The sequence below is a fragment of the Polypterus senegalus genome, chromosome 1 (assembly GCF_016835505.1).
Source record: "Polypterus senegalus isolate Bchr_013 chromosome 1, ASM1683550v1, whole genome shotgun sequence".
In the NCBI taxonomy this organism is placed as follows: domain Eukaryota; kingdom Metazoa; phylum Chordata; class Cladistia; order Polypteriformes; family Polypteridae; genus Polypterus; species Polypterus senegalus.
Genome location: NC_053154.1, coordinates 194,977,244 through 194,997,142, shown reverse-complemented (window position 1 = coordinate 194,997,142; position 19,899 = coordinate 194,977,244). Strand labels below are relative to the sequence as shown.

The window sequence follows — 19,899 nt, the reverse complement described above, 5'->3', positions numbered from 1 at the left end:
CAAAATGTAAAGTAAAAATACGTAAAACAAATTAACCTGCACTTTACCTTTGAAAAGAATCATGGCTGGTGTGAGTGAGTTTCTAAACTCTTTTGAGATTCCACTCAACGGGATGACGGGCGTAAGAGCATCCTGAAGCAACAACAGGCTCCAAGCGCAGTAGCAGTTCGCCGTAAAAGCGAATCCAAAAAGATCATGGACATGCTATATGTGCCTGCTATTGATTGGTAATACAGGAACATTATAAATGCACAGGGCACAGTATTACTTGGACCCGACCCTGCCTGACTGCTGTGTCTGGGAATAGTTAGTGGCAGATCCCGCTACAATAAATAAACTGTGCTGTTCCTGTTTCAAGCTGAATAAAGCTGGTGTCATTAAAGTACTGAGACTCAGCTTCGTGTTTTGCGGTGCAAGACAGGGACTCACGCGTTACAACACACATACGTGGTCACCATGCTATAGTAAACAGTATACGCTCGTACGGATGTTGACTATATGAGTGAGGCACGCTGACTCAGACAGAGAATGGGAGATGATTACCCACAATCCCGCAGTGAGAGAGAGAGAGAGAAGAACCATCAGCTCAGTTGTGATCATGTGGCACTTGGCAGACAAAGCGTAGACGTACTACTCATATTGCAAGACATCGCTCGTTTATCAAGTCAAAATTTATTAAAAATTTTAGTTCATCTTGCAAAACACTCGCAAACCAAGTTAATCACAATTCAAGGTTCCACTGTATTAAAAATGTGGGTAAAAGTGGCATTTACTGCATCATGATGCAATGGGGCAAAAACACAAACTTACGAATCTTAAGCAGCAACAACAACAACTGGCCTTGAATTGTTTTTACAAACATTACAGTTGCCCGACAATTAAAAATACAGTATTTATTGGCATTTTCAGTCAGAATTTCATGACACTGGTACGGACAGAGATTGTGAAAAAGAATTAAATGGATTAGATAATAGAGTGAAAAAACAGAAGAAACTTAGTGAGAACGCCTTGGAAAAATGTGGATGATGTAGGTTGGGTGTGATAATTGGATGTTATGTTATCTTGATTTACAGTGCTGTATGAGGTGAAAATCATGTGTTTAACCGTCTATCAGCTGTGGTTCAAATTATTAGCAATTTGTCCATATTGTACTGGAGATTGGTGAGAAAGTTATTAAAACTGGCTCTATTTTTTTTTTTTTGATGTAGTAAAATAGGTCTTGTATACCACTGAAAGTCTGCTCTTAAAGTACAATGACCAGTTTCACACTCTTTTAAGCCACTTTAAGTGGCTTCTCTTTCCTGAAATATTGATATGAGAATTTATTTATGAAAGTCATAAAATTACTACCTTAGAAAACTACAATGAAGTTGTATATCTTCTTCTAGTTAATTAACCAAGCTATATGTTTTCCCAAAAGGTTTGTATTAGGCTTCTTAGTGTTCAGAACAAGGTAATTTAAAAATTTGTGTTACTCTAATAATCTTGCAATAGTGGATTAAATTAGAAAATACACACATATTTTGGAGTAGAACCATCATTTCATTAGTTTACAGTAAGCACTGTATATATTTTGATGAATTAAAGCTAATAGTTGTTTTTTATTTGTTTTCCTTCAGCAATACATTGTATTACATGATATGGTAGCAACCCACAGTATTGTCAGAGTATCAGTGTGCAGGACGAAGGATGGTAAGTTAAAAATACTGCTCTATGAACCTGCATTTAAAATAGAGGAATAGTATAGAGTCTGTATTATTTGATTACAGCTGAAGCTGCAGTCTGCACAAATTTCCTTTGTAAACTTAAAGATGCATTATGTTTAGTTCAGTGTGAGTATCTGAACACTGGTCTACAAAAAACTGTTTTGCTCCCATCAAAAATGTTGTTTGTTTATAAAGTTAAGAGTGCTGAAATCCAAATCTAGCAACAGAATTGCACTATCACTCCAGTTTTTGTGAGGTTTAAAATAAAATAAACACTATTTCAGAGGAAAAAAGTAATATAATTTTAAAATTAGTTATTTAGACTTGGGGAGAAAAATTACTTATAAAGAGTAGTTTTAGTAGTTTTTCTTGTAACTTCTGAGTGCATTTCTATGTGGAATGACCAACAGAAACTTATTCCACTTTACTCTATAACATCTCTCCATTTGAGTGATGTCCTGATGGAACCTCTCCCTACATTCATTAGAAAAACTGCTTCCATGCTCTGGGGGGAATCCAAATTGAAGTATGCTGAAATTGATTTTTAAAGAAGTTTTACACCCAAGTGCTGGGTAAGAAGAGAGAAGCTCCTCAATCAGTTCCTTGTGGTTTCCCGCCTTTGTATTCCCAAGAAAACTGTAACTTTTGCTGTCTCAGTAAAGTAAGCTTGTGTATTCTTTTACCATTTTCTTACTTCTTACCTGGTCAAGATAATGCATAGATCATTTTGACCTTGCATAGATATGTAAAAACCATTTAAACAACAACTCTTATCTTTTCTGAACCATAAAAAGGCATCTTTCAAAACCTTCTAAATATAAACTCTTGGCTATTTTGAAGAAGTAATAAAACAACAACAACGTCTATATATATAGCACATTTTCATACAAACAGTAGCTCAAAGTGCTTTACATAATAAAGAATAGAAAAATAAAAGACACAATAAGAAAACAAAATAAGTCAACATTAATTAATATAGAATAAGAGTAAGGTCCAATGGCCAGGGGGGACAGAAAAAACAAAAAAAAAACCTCCAGACGGAAAAAAAATAAAATCTGTAGGGATTCCAGACCATTAGACTGCCCAGTCCCCTCTGGGCATTCTACCTAACATAAATGAAACAGTCCTCTTTGGATTTAGGGTTCTCATGGATAGACTTGATGATGATGGTCACGTAGACTTCTGCCTTTTAATCCATCCATCATTGCTAGAGCATCATGAAGCTTTGAGTAGGTGGAGGTGGCGCAGGCCACCACCACAAAGAAACCGGAAAAAGAACCAGAAGAGAGAGTAGGGGTCAGTACGGATTTTAGAGCCACCATGAATAGTTATTATGAAGAATTGAACATACTATCAGGATTAAGTTAAATTAAGTTAAATTGAAGTTCTAAAAAGGCCATGTTAAAGTAATATGTTTTCAGCAGTGTTTTAAAATGCTCTATTGTACTAGCCTGGCGAATTCCTATTGGCAGGCTATTCCAGATTTTAGGTGCATAGCAGCAGTAGGCCGCCTCACCACTTCTTTTAAGCTTTGTTCTTGGAATTCTAAGGGTCACTCATTTGAGGATATAAGGTTACGATTTGGAATATAAGGTGTCAGACATTCCGATATATAAGATGGGGCGAGATTATTTAAGGCTTTATAAACGATATGCAGAATTTTAAAGTCAATCCTAAATGACACAGGTAACCAGTGTAGTGACATTAAAACTGGAGAAATGTGTTCGGATTTTCTTTTCCTAGTTAGGATTCTAGCAGCTGCATTCTGCACTAGTTGCAAACGATTTATGTCTTTTTTGGGTAGTCCTGAGAGGAGTGCGTTACAGTAATCTAGTCGACTGAAAACAAATGCGTGAACTAATTTCTCAGCATCTTTCAAAGATATAAGAGGTCTAACTTTTGCTCTGTTTCTTAGGTGAAAAAATGCTGTCCTAATGATCTGATTAATATGTGATTTAAAATTCAGATTACAGTCAACAATTACCCCTAAGCTTTTTACCTCCGTCTTGACTTTTAATCCTAATGTATCCAGTTTATTTCTAATAGCCTCATTGTATCCATTATTGCCAATCAACAAGATTTCAGTTTTCTCTTTATTTTACTTGAGAAAGTTACTATTCATCCATTCTGAGATACAAGTCAGACATTGTGTTAGCGAATCAAGAGAATCGGAGTTGTCAGGTGCTATTGATAAGTACAGCTGTCTGTCAATCAATCAATCAATCAACAATTATTTATATAGCACATATTCATACAAAAAAATGTAGCTCAAAGTGCTTTACAAAATGAATAGAAAAATAGAAGACACAATAAAAAATAAACATAAGTCAACATTAAGTAACATAGAATAAGAGTAAGGTCCGATGGCCAGGGTGCACAGAAAAAACAAAAAAAACAACTCCAAAAGTTGGAGAAAAAAATAAAATCTGTAGGGGTTCCAGACCAAGAGACTGCCCAGTCCCCTCTGGGCAATCTACCTAACATAAGTCAAACAGTCCTCTTTGTATTTAGGGTTTTCATGGAAGGACCTGATGATGATGGTCACGTAGACTTCTGGCTTTCAGTCCATCAATGTTGGTGCATCATGATGCTTTGAGTAGGTGGTGGTGGCGCAGGCCGCCACCACAAAGAAACCGGAAAAAGAAACAGAAGAGAGAGTAGGGGTCAGTATGGATTTTGGAGCCACTGAATAGTTATTATGAAGAATTGAACATACAGAGTATCAGTATTAAGTTAAAGTGAAGTTATCTATACTAATAAAAGGCAAAGCCCTCACTCACTCACTCACTGACTCACTCACTCACTCACTGACTCATCACTAATTCTCCAACTTCCCGTGTGGGTGGAAGGCTGAAATTTGGCAGGTTCATTCCTTACAGCTTCCTTACAAAAGTTGGGCAGGTTTTATATCGAAATTCTACGCGTAATGGTCATAACTGGAAGCTATTTTCTCCATTTACTGTAATGGAGATGAGCTTGAACGCCGGGGGAGTTTCGTGTGACATCATAACGCCTCCCACGTAATCACGCAGTACATAGAAAACCAGGAAGACCTCCAAAAAGCGCTGAAGAAAACATGCATTATATAATTGAGAAGGCAGCGAAACAATAGGAAGCGAGCGAGTGACATATACAACCATGTTCATGAGTTCTGCTACTTCGGAAACAAAGCACGATGTAAACCTACACTTTAAATTAAGTTCATAGACAGGCTGCCGCTGGCGTTTGTAATTTAGTGCCTGCCCATATAAGGCCATCCGTCCGTCAGCGGCAATCCCATAGCAAACTCCACTAAATATTCACGGGTGAAGGACTGTGTTTATGGAGAGGAAGATGAGATGGTCAGGGTGGTGTTTGACACAAACTCAGCGAAACTGCGAGAGAAAGTTTTAAGTGCCAGGACTAAGGTAACATTAAATACAGCCACGGACATAGCACGAGATGGCACCAGCACAGCTGGGAACCTTCGATGCATGTACACAGAGCGGATCACGTGAACTGGCGCAGTGCTGAGATAAAAGGCAACAGTTCCAAAGAGCTGAACAAAACCGAATTACACAATTGAAAAGGCAGCAAAAATATGAAGCATCTGATAAGCATATTCATAAATCCAGCTACTGCGGAAACAAAGCACACGGTGGAAAAAGTCAATGTCCCGCTAAAGGAAGACAGTGTAAAAAAACCCGTGCATGCAGTGTGTCAGGTCTCAGATAAAGAAGAAGACGAGCTGTTTATTGATGCAGTAAGAAACAAATCGATGAAAGAAACCTGTCATCTTTACAACGATTGACAAACAAGGAATGTAACTTGAACACAACACATCCTACAAATACGAGCCTGATTGAAAGAAATAATGATAATCAAATCCTTGATGACAGCAACACTCAGTAACACTCACAAAACAAATACTGTATATTGACAGTCATGTTACGTTATTTTTAAAATGTTCCCTTTTCTTTTCTAGCTTTTTAACACACTACTTCTCCTGCGATACGCGGGTATATATATATGTATATATATATCCGATCTACATACTCGAATAATGGATACTTTATTCGCCATCAATGATTGTTTTGGTAAAGCCATACTCAGTGTATTCATTAGATGAGCGGTAAAAAGTAAGAGCGAGGGAGGATGCAGGCTGTAGTGCTGCGTCAACTCTATCTGAATTGCGCGATCACATTTCAAAAATATATCTTTTCAAGTTCTATTTAGTCCATATTTGTCAAACTCAAGGGCCACGGGCCACATCCGCCCGTGTAATTATATCCGCCCGAGATCATTTTATATACTGTATTATTGTTATTAATGGCCCAGGTATATGAAGCGCTGGTAACACAATAAACTACAGATCCCATAATGCAGCGCTTCAGCTGCCTTGCCGAACACTTACCGTTAATCAAGTCTAGCTTATGATGCTGCAAGTTATTGCGAAGCTAGCTCACGCGATGCTGGAGAGAAAAGTTCATTCTGAAAATAGAGCCTTTAAAAAGCAATGGGAGGCTGAGTATATGTTTACTGAACCCGTGTGTCTCATTTGTGGAGCTAATGTGGCTGTAATTACAGAATTTAATCTAAGACGGCACTATGAGACAAAACATCAGGGTAACCTGAATGCAATGCAGAAGATACAGAAAGCAGAATAATTAAATAAGAATCTGACACTTCAGCGGACGTTTTTACCCGTGCACAATCACAAAGTGATTTCAAGTGAAGCTGCTTTTATGGGAGACACAAATGCACCAGTGCAACTTTCCCCTCTTTCCCTGTTGCCAAGTAATGTTAAACCAAGTCGTCACTATGGTGTTCCCAAATCGCACTTTGCTGATAAACTGAGCGCACTGAGTTTGCACGGCGCTTTGGTGACTTTGAAGAACAAAAAAAGTCCGTCTACATGCGGCTCAAACCTTGTGCATGTTTGGTAGCACATATCTGTGTGAGAAGCTCTTCTCAGTGATAAAGACTAACAAAACAGCACACAGGAGTCGCCTCACTGATGAGCACCTGCAATCCATCCTGAGAATCTCCACAACACAGAACCTCACACCAAACATAAACGAACTTGTTGCCAAAAAAGATGCCAGGCGTCCAGCTCTAAAATGACATATGAGCAAAGACAACTGAATGATTTGATTTGTTATTGCTGAAAGGAACACATTTTATTTATATTTCCAGGTTTTGTTATGCAGCATGTTCATATTTGAATTTGTATAATTTTGACAGGATATATTTTTATGGAGAGCAAAATCTTTTGGGATATTTAAAATCTAAGTTTATTTTTTATATAAAATTACATAAGAGTAAAGAAATTTGAATGTTTGTTCTTTTAATGTTTACTTTATTTCTAACTTGTATAATTTAGACAGGATATATTTTTATGGAGAGCAAAATATTATAAGTTGTTTAAGGTTTGAGTTGATTTATTCAGGAATAATATTCCTGTCTGTTTTTACCATTCCTACCAAAGATATTTCTGTCAACTAAATAAAAATTCCTTCTATTTAAAATTTAAATAGAACTTGAACAAATACGATAGTTCATAATATCCACGCAGACTTGCACGTAAGAGCGGGAGTTATCCATTTTAACAAGCAGCGTATTGCACTGATACGAAATAGCTGTGTGTGTATATATGTAGATATGTATTTATATGTATATATATGTTTATATATGTGTGTGTGTATATATATGTATTTGTGTGTATATATGTGTGTGTATGTATGTATGTGTGTATGTATATGTATGTGTATATATGTAGATATATATATGTATGTATATATGTGTATATGTATAGATATGTATATATATATGTTTATGTGTGTGTGTGTAAATATATATATATGACAACAACACTCATCACTCACAACAGTGACAAAACAATTACATTGACAATCATGTTACGTTATTTTCAAAATGTTTCCTTTTCTTTTCATTGCTTCTTTAACACACTACTTCTCCGCTGCGAAGCGCGGGTATTTTGCTATTAAAATATATATATAAAATGTCATCAGCATAGCTGTGGTAGCTCACGTTGTGCCCCAAGATAATCTGACCTAACGAAAGCATGTAGATTGAAAGAGAAAACAAGTACTGATTGAGAGCAAAAAAATTTAGCAAATACTTGATTTTTGTAGAACAAGGAAGAAAGACATTTTTCAATGAAAATATATTATTCTGAGCATGCAAAATGCTTATTCCATACAAGTGTAACGTGATAATTTTTTAAAAACAAGTTTTTTCCAAAATGGTGTTTTTTTTTGGGCTGAATCCGATATCTTATGTAAAAATGGTTTGTGTTTAACACTAGAATTACCAAAGCTATTTGGTTAAGCTGTTTTAGTACTAATGACAAACTTTTAATATGAAATGTATAATGTGTGAAGACTGAAGTCCAAATATCAAATAAGCACTCTAAGAAAAGGTACAAATATAACAGAAAAAGAAATCGGGTTAGTGTGGCTTGTTATTGTGACTTTTTTGTAAGTATAGCACTAAGAGCTGCTGACTCCTATTCAGAAGGTCCTGGGTTCAGGACTTAACATGACCCAAAATAAACGTTTTGCATAGTGAGCTGCTCTTATTGTTACCTTTATACAATTAAAGCATACATTTGATTTGAGTCTGTAACAGCCACTGTAAATGTATGGTACTTGTAAAGGTTAGCATTTTTTAATTCAGTTTTATTCTCTCAGTCGCGTTCACGCTCGTCCCAATATGACACTGCTGTTTTTAAATAAAGACGAGCTATAATAGAGGTGAACTCTGATCGGAGAAAGAGAACAGAAGCCCTCCCCACAAGAAACGTCTACTCACATAAAAGGACAATGCAGCTGCACCAAGCGAAATTCCAATTTCAGAAATGGATTCAGTACACCATCTTTTTTTGCATGAGAGGATTAATGCAGACCAGTGATATAAATTCTGTAAACATATTTGTGGAAGTGACTGTTATTGTCAGGATGAGAGAAAGCATACTGTATACTAAAATGAAGTGAGAATGCTAATTAGTCTATTGTAAACAAAATCTCTATATTGCCAAGATGCTTTTATGCATCTTTTGGTCTGACAAAGCCATTTCTTGATTACCACTGTTTGTTACTTGATGAAATTAATTTGGCTATCTGAATATCTGCCTCCAGATGCCACCTGCAGTTGCATCTTAGTGCTGGTTACTAGCGTTACTAGCTCCAGTTATAAGCACTTTGTCTGCTCTTGAAAAGAGACTAAATAAACTAGTTTGGTTTCTGAAGTTGCCCAGTTTTTTCTGTTAAAGTGGGTCCTGTATCTGCATCATTCTCACATCTTTTGTATTGGCAATGAAGGCCTAATGTACCATTGAATATCTAACCAAAAACTGCAATACCCAGTTGATTCTATGTTTTACAAACTATTGATTCTTTGTCCAAACATATCTATATGTCAAATTAGTGAACACATTCCTCTTAAACATTGAATATACTTTTTTTAAGAAAGTAATGATTGCCTGCTGTTGTGTTGCATTTTGGAATTCATATTTAGATAAATAAAAAAGATTTGTACAGTTACATATACTCTGGCCGAATTACATATACAGCCTTAACAACAAACAAACTAAAGCTATATTATTTTTATGAAAATGTGTTTTTTTTAATATAAATTAATTGTACTTCCTACTACAGTGAATAATCAAAGAGAAGTCAGCTATGCAATACTTGCAAATGATATTTTTTTTGCGTACAACTTTTTTTTTCTATTTTTCAAGTTTCATGGTTTTACTTTTATTTTGAGGTGTGATGGTCTGATAGATAGAAACAATTTACAGAATTCTGAAGTTATAAATACAAATGCATGTACAAGAAAATTATAATGGTACCCTAACTGTACCTTTGTTTTTTTAGTTATTGAACAGGCAATGTCTACTGATCTTGTCCCTGGTGATGTCATTGTGATCCCAGCCAATGGAACAATTATGCCTTGTGATGCTGTATTGGTGAGTGGCACCTGTATTGTCAACGAGAGTATGTTGACAGGTAGGTGATAGAAAAATTATCTCTCTCCTAATAAAGGGAAAAAAAGATAAGAAAATCCCTATTTTTAATCACTTGCATTCATGAATTGTATTGTGTTTTACAGCCGGCCATCAAGGTGATGGTATATGTTTTGATAATAAAGTTTACTCTTTTGACAAATCTTTGATATTTGGTAATATTGTATAGTTGGCATTTTTATTTTGGTTTTTATGTATATTAATTTTATTATACTTTGTTTCTTATTTATGTGTAAAGGCATTATGATATTCATGGCAGATTTTCAAAATGAATATTTAAACTTTTCACTTTCAGCTTGGGACTAATTCATCTTCTTGCTGAAATAAATCAGAAATTAAAAGTTGGGCATAATTAAAGAGTTGCGAGCTTCTTGCTTTCTTTAACCCTTTTTTGTTACCTTCACTTGTGTGATTGCCTTTGTTGCTGTTCTACAGTTAGTTCTAGAAAGTTTTAATTGACACTTTAAGGTCTGAAGTATTTCGATCTTTATTTTCTTTGAACTAGAAGTTGTCAGTGGATTTTTCGCAACTCATGGCTTTTTCAAGTAGCCACTCTCGTTTGTGCCAAGTCTTGTAACTTGTTCACCTATGAGTGTTTGCTTCATTTTTTTTATTGTGCCCTGATTCTGCTTAGGACAGCATGTATAACATTACTCGCCTCATTAAGCCACATACAATGGCTTGATTGTTATTTGATACTGTCAGTTATAACTTATTTTAGGAATAGATCAACATCAGATAACAAGTCTTCTTAAGAAAATACTATGAGTGCAAAATCAACAGCTACTCAAAAACAATGCCATTATGTCATATAAAATTATTTAATGCACATAAATCCAGTAAAAATGCCTTCCTGTCATAACCCTGCAAGTATTTTTACATATTGTTCATTAACACCAGCTATGGACTTTACATGCTGTTATATGCTGAATATAAGGTGACAGAGACAGCTGACGTGCTTCTATTCTCATATTTAAAGAAAGTGGGATTTGATTTCATCATGTTTGATAACATATATCTAAGAAAACATGGAGAAACATGTAGAAGAGCTCCTATGCATCCAAATAACAATGAATAAGGAGTAATGAAAATAAGTTTAACTAATAGCCTCGTTACAAGGAAAAGTCAAAGATTTTATTTTTATATATATTAAATACATTCACATTCTGAATTTCCTTATATATTTCATTGAGATTCTGTTGTACATAACTGATTAATGTGCATTAGCTTTTTTATTGCATTGATAGGAGCTGTAAATTGTTTTATTCTTTATATGACAAGCATTTCTGAATAAATTTTGTTTCATAATAGGAGAAAGCATTCCAGTTACAAAGACTAACCTGCCAAATCCTAGTAGAGGTATGAAAGAAACAGATCAAGATGAAGTCTTCAGTTTGGAGGAACACAAACGACATATATTGTATTGTGGGACAAATGTAATCCAGACACGTTTTTATGCAGGAGAACTTGTGAAAGCAGTGGTGGTAAGAACTGGTAAGATAACTTCATACAACTAGGTTTCTTTATTCAGTAATTAACATTCAGTATTCCATATTCAGTAATTATTACTAGATACGGTGTTGTGATAGTGCTGCTGCACTACAGCTTCAGAAGGTAGGTTTCAAATCCTGGTGTAATGCGACAGTCTGAAATTTGCTATTTTCTTCTTTTCCATATGCCTGTTTTTTTTTTTTTCTTTTATAATTCATGTTTTCTAGTTTATTTTTTTCTAGTTTTCCAGTCATTCTTTCATCATGAATTGGTCCCTTCCCAGAATCTTTCTTGCCACTGATATTATTAATATTTAGTACTTGACCTTAACTTCTTTCAGTAATTTAATTTTATGATAGTTATTTTTATATGCATAGGAATTCAGACTATAATTAACCTATCAATTTCTTAATTGATAGTTGATTTGGTTGGCAATATTATTTAATTGTTTAAAAGAAACACAGAAACATCCTTCAGAAATAACAAAGACAATATTAGGGGATAAATTTGTTAGAAAAATTATAATCTGTGCATTATTCACCACCATTCCCCCCGGCAAGCGTTGTCCTCCTCCTCCCGACTCTGATTTCCAGAGGGGTGGCTGCTGGCTCCTTTTATAGCCCACCCGGAAGTGCTGCAGGTGCTTAATAACCTGCATCTGGCTGCAATTCTTGGTGTGACTGCATTGCCTCTTAGATGGGCTCAGGAAGCCGTGCAGCTCCCCCGGCAGTGGCCAAGGAGCCCAACAAGGCAGAGCTCCAAAGTCCCATGCCTGTGTTCCTGATGCAACCCAGGAGGGCTGCCACCAAGCGCTTCGGGGGAAGTAGTGTGTAGCCTATGGCTGTTACCCCGGACCAAGTGTTGATGGGGCGTCCCAGCCAGGCATGGGCCACCGCCATCCGCCACAACATATAATTTAAAAAAAAAAAACACTTTTTCCCGCGAAAGGTAGTGGCCATTAATCAGTGTTCTCTAAGCTACCTCACTACTGCATTGTTTTTTGTTTTGTTTTTTTTTGCTTTTCAATATTGTAACTTGATAATTTTGTCACTGTGATGGGTTCTGCGATATATTGTTTTATATACTATTGTCTTCTGTTTTGTTCTGTTTATGTCTGAGAGTTATAGTGACCGCTGTATTTTCACCTAGTCTTATTTAGGAATGGGTTGGCATAGCTGTGTTTGTCGTTATGTATGCAGCTTATGTATAGAGTAAAGTTCCTTGTACATGTTTGTGCTTGGGGAACTCAATTCTTTTTATTTTATTGAATTTATTTAAAGCATCATACATTCTATAAAATCAAGTCAAACTTCACAAAACTAAAATCAAATCAACCCCCACCTATGAGAAAGGGGGAATAAACTCAACATTTTTTGTTATCTCTAAGTTTAAAAGATAAACTTGTGAGGTAAGCTGTAAACTTGTTCCACTAACTCACAGCAGCTAACTCAAGCTCCACTTGACAGCATCAGGCTGTGATGTCACACAGAAATATATCCATAGACACTATAGGACTGGGGGATTTGAGGAACCTATAAACAAGAAAAAAAAAATCCAGTTTAACTTAGTACCAGATGTGAAATCTTGCAAAAGCATTTATAAGATGGCCTCCAATGAATAATTTGTTAATAAGTGTTTGTACTGTCGGTATATAAATGTGTATATACTGTGTTTTCCTTCAATAATGCTTGTGTTACTCATGTATTATTTTATTTAGATTGTTTGGTTTATTTGTTGAAAAGCAAGATTATCACTTGTCTGGCCCAGGAACAGACAAAGTGAAGGAGTTTCATGTGGTCTGTCTTGTATATTTATAATGTTTGTTCATAAATATAAATTTCTCCTTATAAATATAAATTTTCCCTTTATAAATGTCTCTTAAGAAGAGAGATTGACAAAAGTTGTTTTCTTTTCTTTAGGCTTCAGTACATCAAAGGGACAGTTGGTACGATCAATTTTGTACCCAAAACCAATGGATTTCAAGCTGTACCGAGACGCTTATCTTTTTCTTCTGTGTCTTGTGGCAGTGGCTGCAATTGGCTTTATATACACAGTTGTCAATAGCATCATGAACAAGGTAAAATATACAGTATTTCCTTACTTATATGATTTTTTTTTTATTGTGCTTTATACAATGATAATAGCAAAGTAAACAAAAAACTAAAGGAACCTTCTCCCACCCCAATAGAAAGTTAAGTACATAAAAATAGTGACACAAAAACTATGATATTATGCAAAGATAAGATTTTTAATTAATATGTGGTACTTTCCTTTAAAATGAAGTTTATGATCCAAACTAATGTGTTCCATTTTGCTTTGAAAGTAAACTTCCACAGTCCTAAGGAGAGCAGAGTTTTAAATTGTTTTATTTTGTGAATCTTAATACAGTGTGATTCTGGAGAAATTAATAATTTATATGTATTTTATATAGTACCTTTCATAATTAGGGTTACTACAGAAGAAATGGTTAATATTAGAGGAACAATTTTTAGTTGGAAAATAAATTAAATTATACAAGGGTAAAGGTAAATGAAAACAGTGGAATCAGTTGAACTACCCTTTTGATTGACAAAGAATGAAAATTACAATTTGAAAGAGTAATGATAAAAAAGTTTAACATATATACAAGGTAGGTGACTCTCAAATCAAACAAAAAAATGTCCATCTTTCTATGTGGGCTAATGGCAACTATTGTTATCATGATAAATGAATAAGCTTCTGCTTGTCTGAGTGTTAAATTCTGTTCCTGACTAGATTTGAGTGTGTAATAGCTGTAACACGTAATTTGCCCAACGCACACTAATACAGCAGCCACATTTCCTTTGCATATATACCATGTACTTTGGCCATAATAATGCTTAGTTTTGTTTCTTGCATAACATGTCTTGAGGAATACTCTGCTATTGTACTTACAGGTGCCAGCATCAACAATAATCATAGAGTCTCTGGACATAATTACTATCACAGTCCCACCAGCATTACCTGCGGCCATGACTGCTGGAATTGTCTATGCACAGAAGAGGCTCAAAAGAATTGGAATCTTCTGCATTAGTCCACAGAGAATAAACATTTGTGGGCAGCTCAATCTTGTCTGCTTTGACAAGGTCAGAGAAAAACACACTTAACTCTTATTTGGTTTCCAGTATTAAATTTAAATTTATTTTTGTCATATGTTTGGTTGCTAATTGGAATATTTTCACTTTGTTGAGATTCAAATTATTTTATTTAAATATATGTGAATTTTTTTAGAAGAACTTAATTCTATGTAAGAGACTTGACAAAATCCATGTCCATATTTAAAGTGCTACCCTTGCAGTGGTTGAGTGGTTTATTCTGTTTTTAAACAGACTGGAACACTAACAGAAGATGGCCTTGACTTATGGGGAATCCATAGAGTTGAACAAAACTGGTAAGAATCTATAATATAAAAGTGTTATATCTTCAGACAATTTTAAAATAAACACATTTTATTTACTAGGCTTGGGTTTTTTTAACTAAATTTATTTCTAAGTATCCATTTGTAATAGGTAAGTGAATTGAATACTTTCTCAAGAAACATGCTTTATGAAGGAGATTTGCATTTGTGGGTAGTTTCTTGGGTAGTGATAACAGCCCAATGCCCTCTTTCTCAAACTTAGTTCTCTCCAATATAAGTCCTCGTGGAACTAATTTTGTTTCACACTCTTATTACTAAACAAACCTTTTTTCCACCAGTAGCTTAAGTGGTGTACACCACCATCAGGATGTGTACAACCATTCTTTCTTTGTTTCTGTTCTATTTTATGGACAGCACACACAGCATAACATCAAGAATGTGCCGGCAGAGTATTGGGAAATTCCTAAATAAATATGCTTGCTTGGCATAATATCAGTCACTCAGTAGATATAATCAGTTTCCACTGTCTAAAATGAGATCAAAGCGCAGCAGAACTTGGATTTGTTCTAAAGTTCATGAATTCAGTAAAAATAAAGGAGCATGTGTTGTAAAATCCATAGTACCCAAAAAATGCAAATACAGCCTTCAGGTTTTACTATATGCTACAAGGAGCATTGAACTGACTCTTTTCAGAAGTCAGTAAATGTTTATTATAACATGCTATTTTGAGGATATTTTTTCCTTTGTTTATAAATTATCTTAAAATAATTAAAGAAGGCTTTAGTCATAAAAATGAAGTCAACAGATAATGGCAGTTCCTGTCTGATTGTATGCATACTGATTATGTCAATTTGTCAAATTCCATTAATTTTTGTTTTCTTCAGAAAAAACATTTTCATGCATTTTTTGTCCATTGTTCAGAGAATGCACTGTATTGTGGAGCCTGCACAGCAATATGAATAGTATGTGAATTATGTGCATTATCTTGTACCTAGTAAGGATATATGGGAGTGGGAAATAAAGGGCAGTAAAAATGCACCTTGCCCCAGGCGGCATTATTTAAAGTGCCGGGCCTGACTAATACTACCGTCCTTTTTTATACTGTTATGCACAATTGTCTTTGGCACTGCTCTTGCATGTCTGTATCCTTTGTTAAATTGTATTTGAAAAATTTCCTGAGAAATACTTTTGAGTTAATTAATATGAATGAAATATTTAGTGATTCTTCCTAGCGCAGTTCTGCCTTAGATATCTGTAAGTTATCGTTAAAACAAGGAGAAACAATTATTTCCAATCATACAATTTATTGTAGTTCAACAGGTGCAGTTTTTAAAAACAGATTTTTCCTTTGTTCAGTTTTCTTGAGCCTGAAACTTCTGGATTCAAGGAACATTTAGTAAAATCCAGTTTTGTGGCTTGCATGGCAACTTGTCACTCACTTACCAAGATTGAGGGGCAAATTTCAGGAGATCCTCTCGACCTGAAGATGTTTGAGGCAACTGGATGGGTGAGTATCATGATGATTATAATAATTTTGCAAAACAAATCCAGTTCCAACTTTACGTATCAGTGTACTTAAAAGAAGACTAATAGAAAAATGTTTGTATGTTGTTCTGTATTTGTTACTATATGTAGTGCCACAAACTATGAATAAGGGTACTTTTATTAAATGAGTTTGCTTTTTTTCTGTTGACTTCCTAATACATAAATTCTGTGGAATTAATCTGCAATGTGTCTATTAGTAAATTATTCTTCTCCTCCCAGATTTTAGAAGAAGCAACAGAAGAGGAGACAGCTTTGCATGATCGGATGATGCCCACAGTAGTTCAACCTCCAAAACAGCTGCTTCCAGAGGCTGCAGCACCACAACATGAAATGGTATGATGCTTTGCAAGACTGTTTTTTATTGGTTTGTCTTTCTCTTTTCTGACTGGGTCTTTACAGTAGGCTATGGTTCATATTTATTAGTCAAGAGATGCAGTTGATAAATCTAGCACAGGGGTCTCTAACTCCAGTCCTGGGGGGCCCCAGCAGCTGCAGGTTTTCATTCTAACCCTTTTCTTAATTAGTGCACTGTTTTTGCTGCTAATTAATTTTTGAATTAATTTTAATTGACTTGTTTTTTTAATATTTGTATCCCTGAATTTCTTCATCATTCCTCTGAATTGCTTAATTCATTTCCTTAAATTGCCCCCAAACAGAAATGAAATGTGAAGTCAGTGAGCCAACAGAAAACCAGTGGGCCTGAAACTCCAACCAATTTCATTCCAACTAGTTGCTTAATTACGCTCTGATTTGTGGTGTTAATTAAACCCATTCTTTAATTCCGTGGCTTTTTGCTGCTCTCATTGAGCAGTATCATATATTTTAGAAATTGTTGAGTTTCTCTTTTCAAGGAGCACTGTGAAATTGTTTTGGGGATCTGAGCAGATCACCATTCCTGAGACTGTCATCTTTCTTTATTTTCAGATATTGTATGATGGACACAGTTTGCTGGTCATGTTTTGGCTTATTTTGCATCTCATTATTGTTTGTTTGCTAATTAAGGAAAAAGAAACAATTAAGGGGAGTGAGTCTTCAAGAGCAAGTCAAATAAAATGAATTCAATAGAAGTTAATTAGCAGCAAAATCTGGTCACTAATTAAGAAAAGGGTTAGAATAAAAACCTGCAGCCACTGGGGCCCTCCAGGACTAGAGTTGGGGAACCCGATCTGGCAGAACATATTAATAACTAGCTTAAAGGTATTGTTTGCACCAATGTACAACTGACAAATATTTTAAACAGCAATTTATATATATTTTGTTTGCTTTTCATTGGTCCACACAGTGTATTTCACAGGAAATTAGGTAAAACGTATTTGTCTTTTGTCAAGGCCTTCTCAGTTGCAGCGTATTCTGGTTGTGCAGAAAGTATAATATCATTAGTCAACTGAGATCCTGAGATTTCTTTTGTTATAATATTTTTTGTATGTGGGTTTTAGAACTTTATTTATTTGTATGTTTCTTTTTCCTCCTTAAGGAACTTTATGAGCTACCGGTGAGTAAGACCTTTTTTTTTTTTAATTCTAACATTTCTGATTTTTATTGTGATATACCATCATTACTTTCTGAAACTTTCCTGTTTTTTCTCTCCTCAACAGACAACTTATGAAATTGGGATAGTCAGACAATTTCCTTTTTCATCATCCTTTCAAAGGATGAGTGTTGTTACTCGAACTCTTGGGGAGAGACGCATGGATGCATACCTGAAAGGTGCACCAGAAGTAGTTGCTAGCCTTTGTAAAAAAGACACAGGTCAGCGTTTCTTTTGTTAATATTACCTTCTTTATTAATATATTTGTCAGAATTATATTTTTAATGTGATGAGCAAGGTTATTATAGTTTTGCCTTTTTATATTAGTTTTTATTTTATTAATTTATATATTAGTTTCAGTTTTAATTTTAGTAATTATGGTATGGTTAAAGAGCTACTATGGAGCTTAGTTTTCTGTCAAAATCAGATAGAACTGTACACATAGCGGGTCTGGATACGAGTTTAATGTTAGTGGAAGCTTACTACACTACATGGTTTACTATCTGGTTTTGTTTTTGACTAATATAAACAAGTATAATCAAAAACAGATACTGAGTATGAACAATTTTGAACTATTTTATAATTCTTTAAATATTTTCTGTCATTTGTTCTGAACAAATGTCTGCTGACTGATAGACCGAACAGAAAAGGAGGTGGGGTTGCTGTTTTAGCCAAACAGGGTTTAAATGTAAGTTATCTTCAGTTGGATGATGAGCCCCATCTTAGTGAGGACATGTGGCTTCGCCTGGAAAATATTAGGGAAAAGGTCTTATTTTAGGAGTGTGTTATAGACCACCCAATTCAGACAGTAATTTCAACACACATCTTTTAGTAATATCAAAAAGGCAAGTTTACAGGGGGATATTATAGTCATGGGGGACTTTAATTATCCAAATATTAACTGGGATAACCTTGCAGATGGAGGAGCACAAGAGCAGGAGTTTTAGAAGTAATCAGCGACTGTTTTTTAACACAGCATGTTAAAGCACCAACAAGGGGTGAAGCCTGTCTGGATTTAGTATTCTGTAATAATCAGGATAGAATTGAGGGTGTAGAGGTGATTGAACCACTAGGGTCAAGTGACCATAATATAATAGTTATTTTGTAAGAGTACAGATGCAAAGACTAAAATTGTTAAGTTGAACTTTGGTAGGGCTAATTTTGAGCAGATGTGACAAAGTCTAAGGGATAGACTGGGATAAGCTTTTAAATGTGGAGACAGTCGAGGAGCAGTGGAACAGGTTTAAAAATGTTTTACATGTAATGCAGGACAGATACATACCTAAATTTGGAATTAATAGGAAACTAAAAAACTCCACAATGGATTAATAAAGATTTAAAAAGAAGTTGCAAAGGAAAAACTGCTGTATAAGGCATATAAGACTAATGACTGCAAAGAGAATGTAGCATATGAGAACATGAGGGCAACCATTAAGAAGGATATCAGAGAGGCTAAAAGACAGTTGGAGAGGAATATAGCAGATAAGGCAAAGAAGACCCCAAGAGATTCTTTCAGTATTTTAGTAGTAAAAGAACAGTTAAGGAGGAGGTCAAGTTCATCAGGAATAGTAAAGAGGAATTAAAAGATACAGACAATGAAATAGCAGATGCCCTAAACTTACATTTTTCTGAGGTGTTTACAAGTGAGCAAGTGGATAACCTCCCAGAGGTAAACACGACTACTAAGGAGGTACTGAGGGATTTGGAAATTGTAGAGGGAGAAGTGCTGCTCAGATTAAATAAGATGAAATCAAACAAATCACCAGGCCCAGATAATATTTATCCTCGTGTTCTTAAGGAGGCTAGTGAGTACATATATAAACCCTTGACATATTTTTAGGAAGTCACTGTGCACTGGAGAGATTCCAAAGGACTGGAAAATGGCAAATATCATCCCATTATATAAAAAGGGTGACAGGGCAGATCCAAGCAACTATAGGCCAGTAAGCTTAACATGCATCACAGGAAAATTAATGGAAGGAATTATTAAGGATAAGATTGAGCAACACATGGCAAGGACAGGAGTTATTCTGAACAGTCAGCATGGGTTCAGAAGAGGGAGGTCGTGTTTTACTAACATGTTGGAATTCTATGAGGAGGCAACAAAAGGATACGATCAAAGTGGAGCTTATGATATTATTTATCTGGACTTTCAGAAAGCATTTGATAAGGTGCCACATGAGAGGTTGGGCATCAAGTTAAAAGAAGTGGGAGTTCAGGGTGATGT

The 19,899-nt window shown here is 35.1% G+C and overlaps 1 protein-coding gene across 1 annotated transcript in view; it reads left to right on the top strand.

Moving 5' to 3' along the window:
• Positions 1-19,899, top strand: part of atp13a3 (ATPase 13A3) — a 241,614-nt gene that overhangs the window by 156,045 nt on the left and 65,670 nt on the right. The window contains exons 9-18 of the mRNA XM_039766114.1: positions 1,620-1,692; positions 9,584-9,715; positions 11,044-11,226; positions 13,143-13,300; positions 14,139-14,327; positions 14,571-14,632; positions 15,956-16,106; positions 16,364-16,477; positions 17,619-17,636; positions 17,740-17,893. Coding sequence (XP_039622048.1) covers positions 1,620-1,692; positions 9,584-9,715; positions 11,044-11,226; positions 13,143-13,300; positions 14,139-14,327; positions 14,571-14,632; positions 15,956-16,106; positions 16,364-16,477; positions 17,619-17,636; positions 17,740-17,893 — 1,234 coding nt within the window. The remainder of the gene's footprint in view (positions 1-1,619; positions 1,693-9,583; positions 9,716-11,043; positions 11,227-13,142; positions 13,301-14,138; positions 14,328-14,570; positions 14,633-15,955; positions 16,107-16,363; positions 16,478-17,618; positions 17,637-17,739; positions 17,894-19,899) is intronic.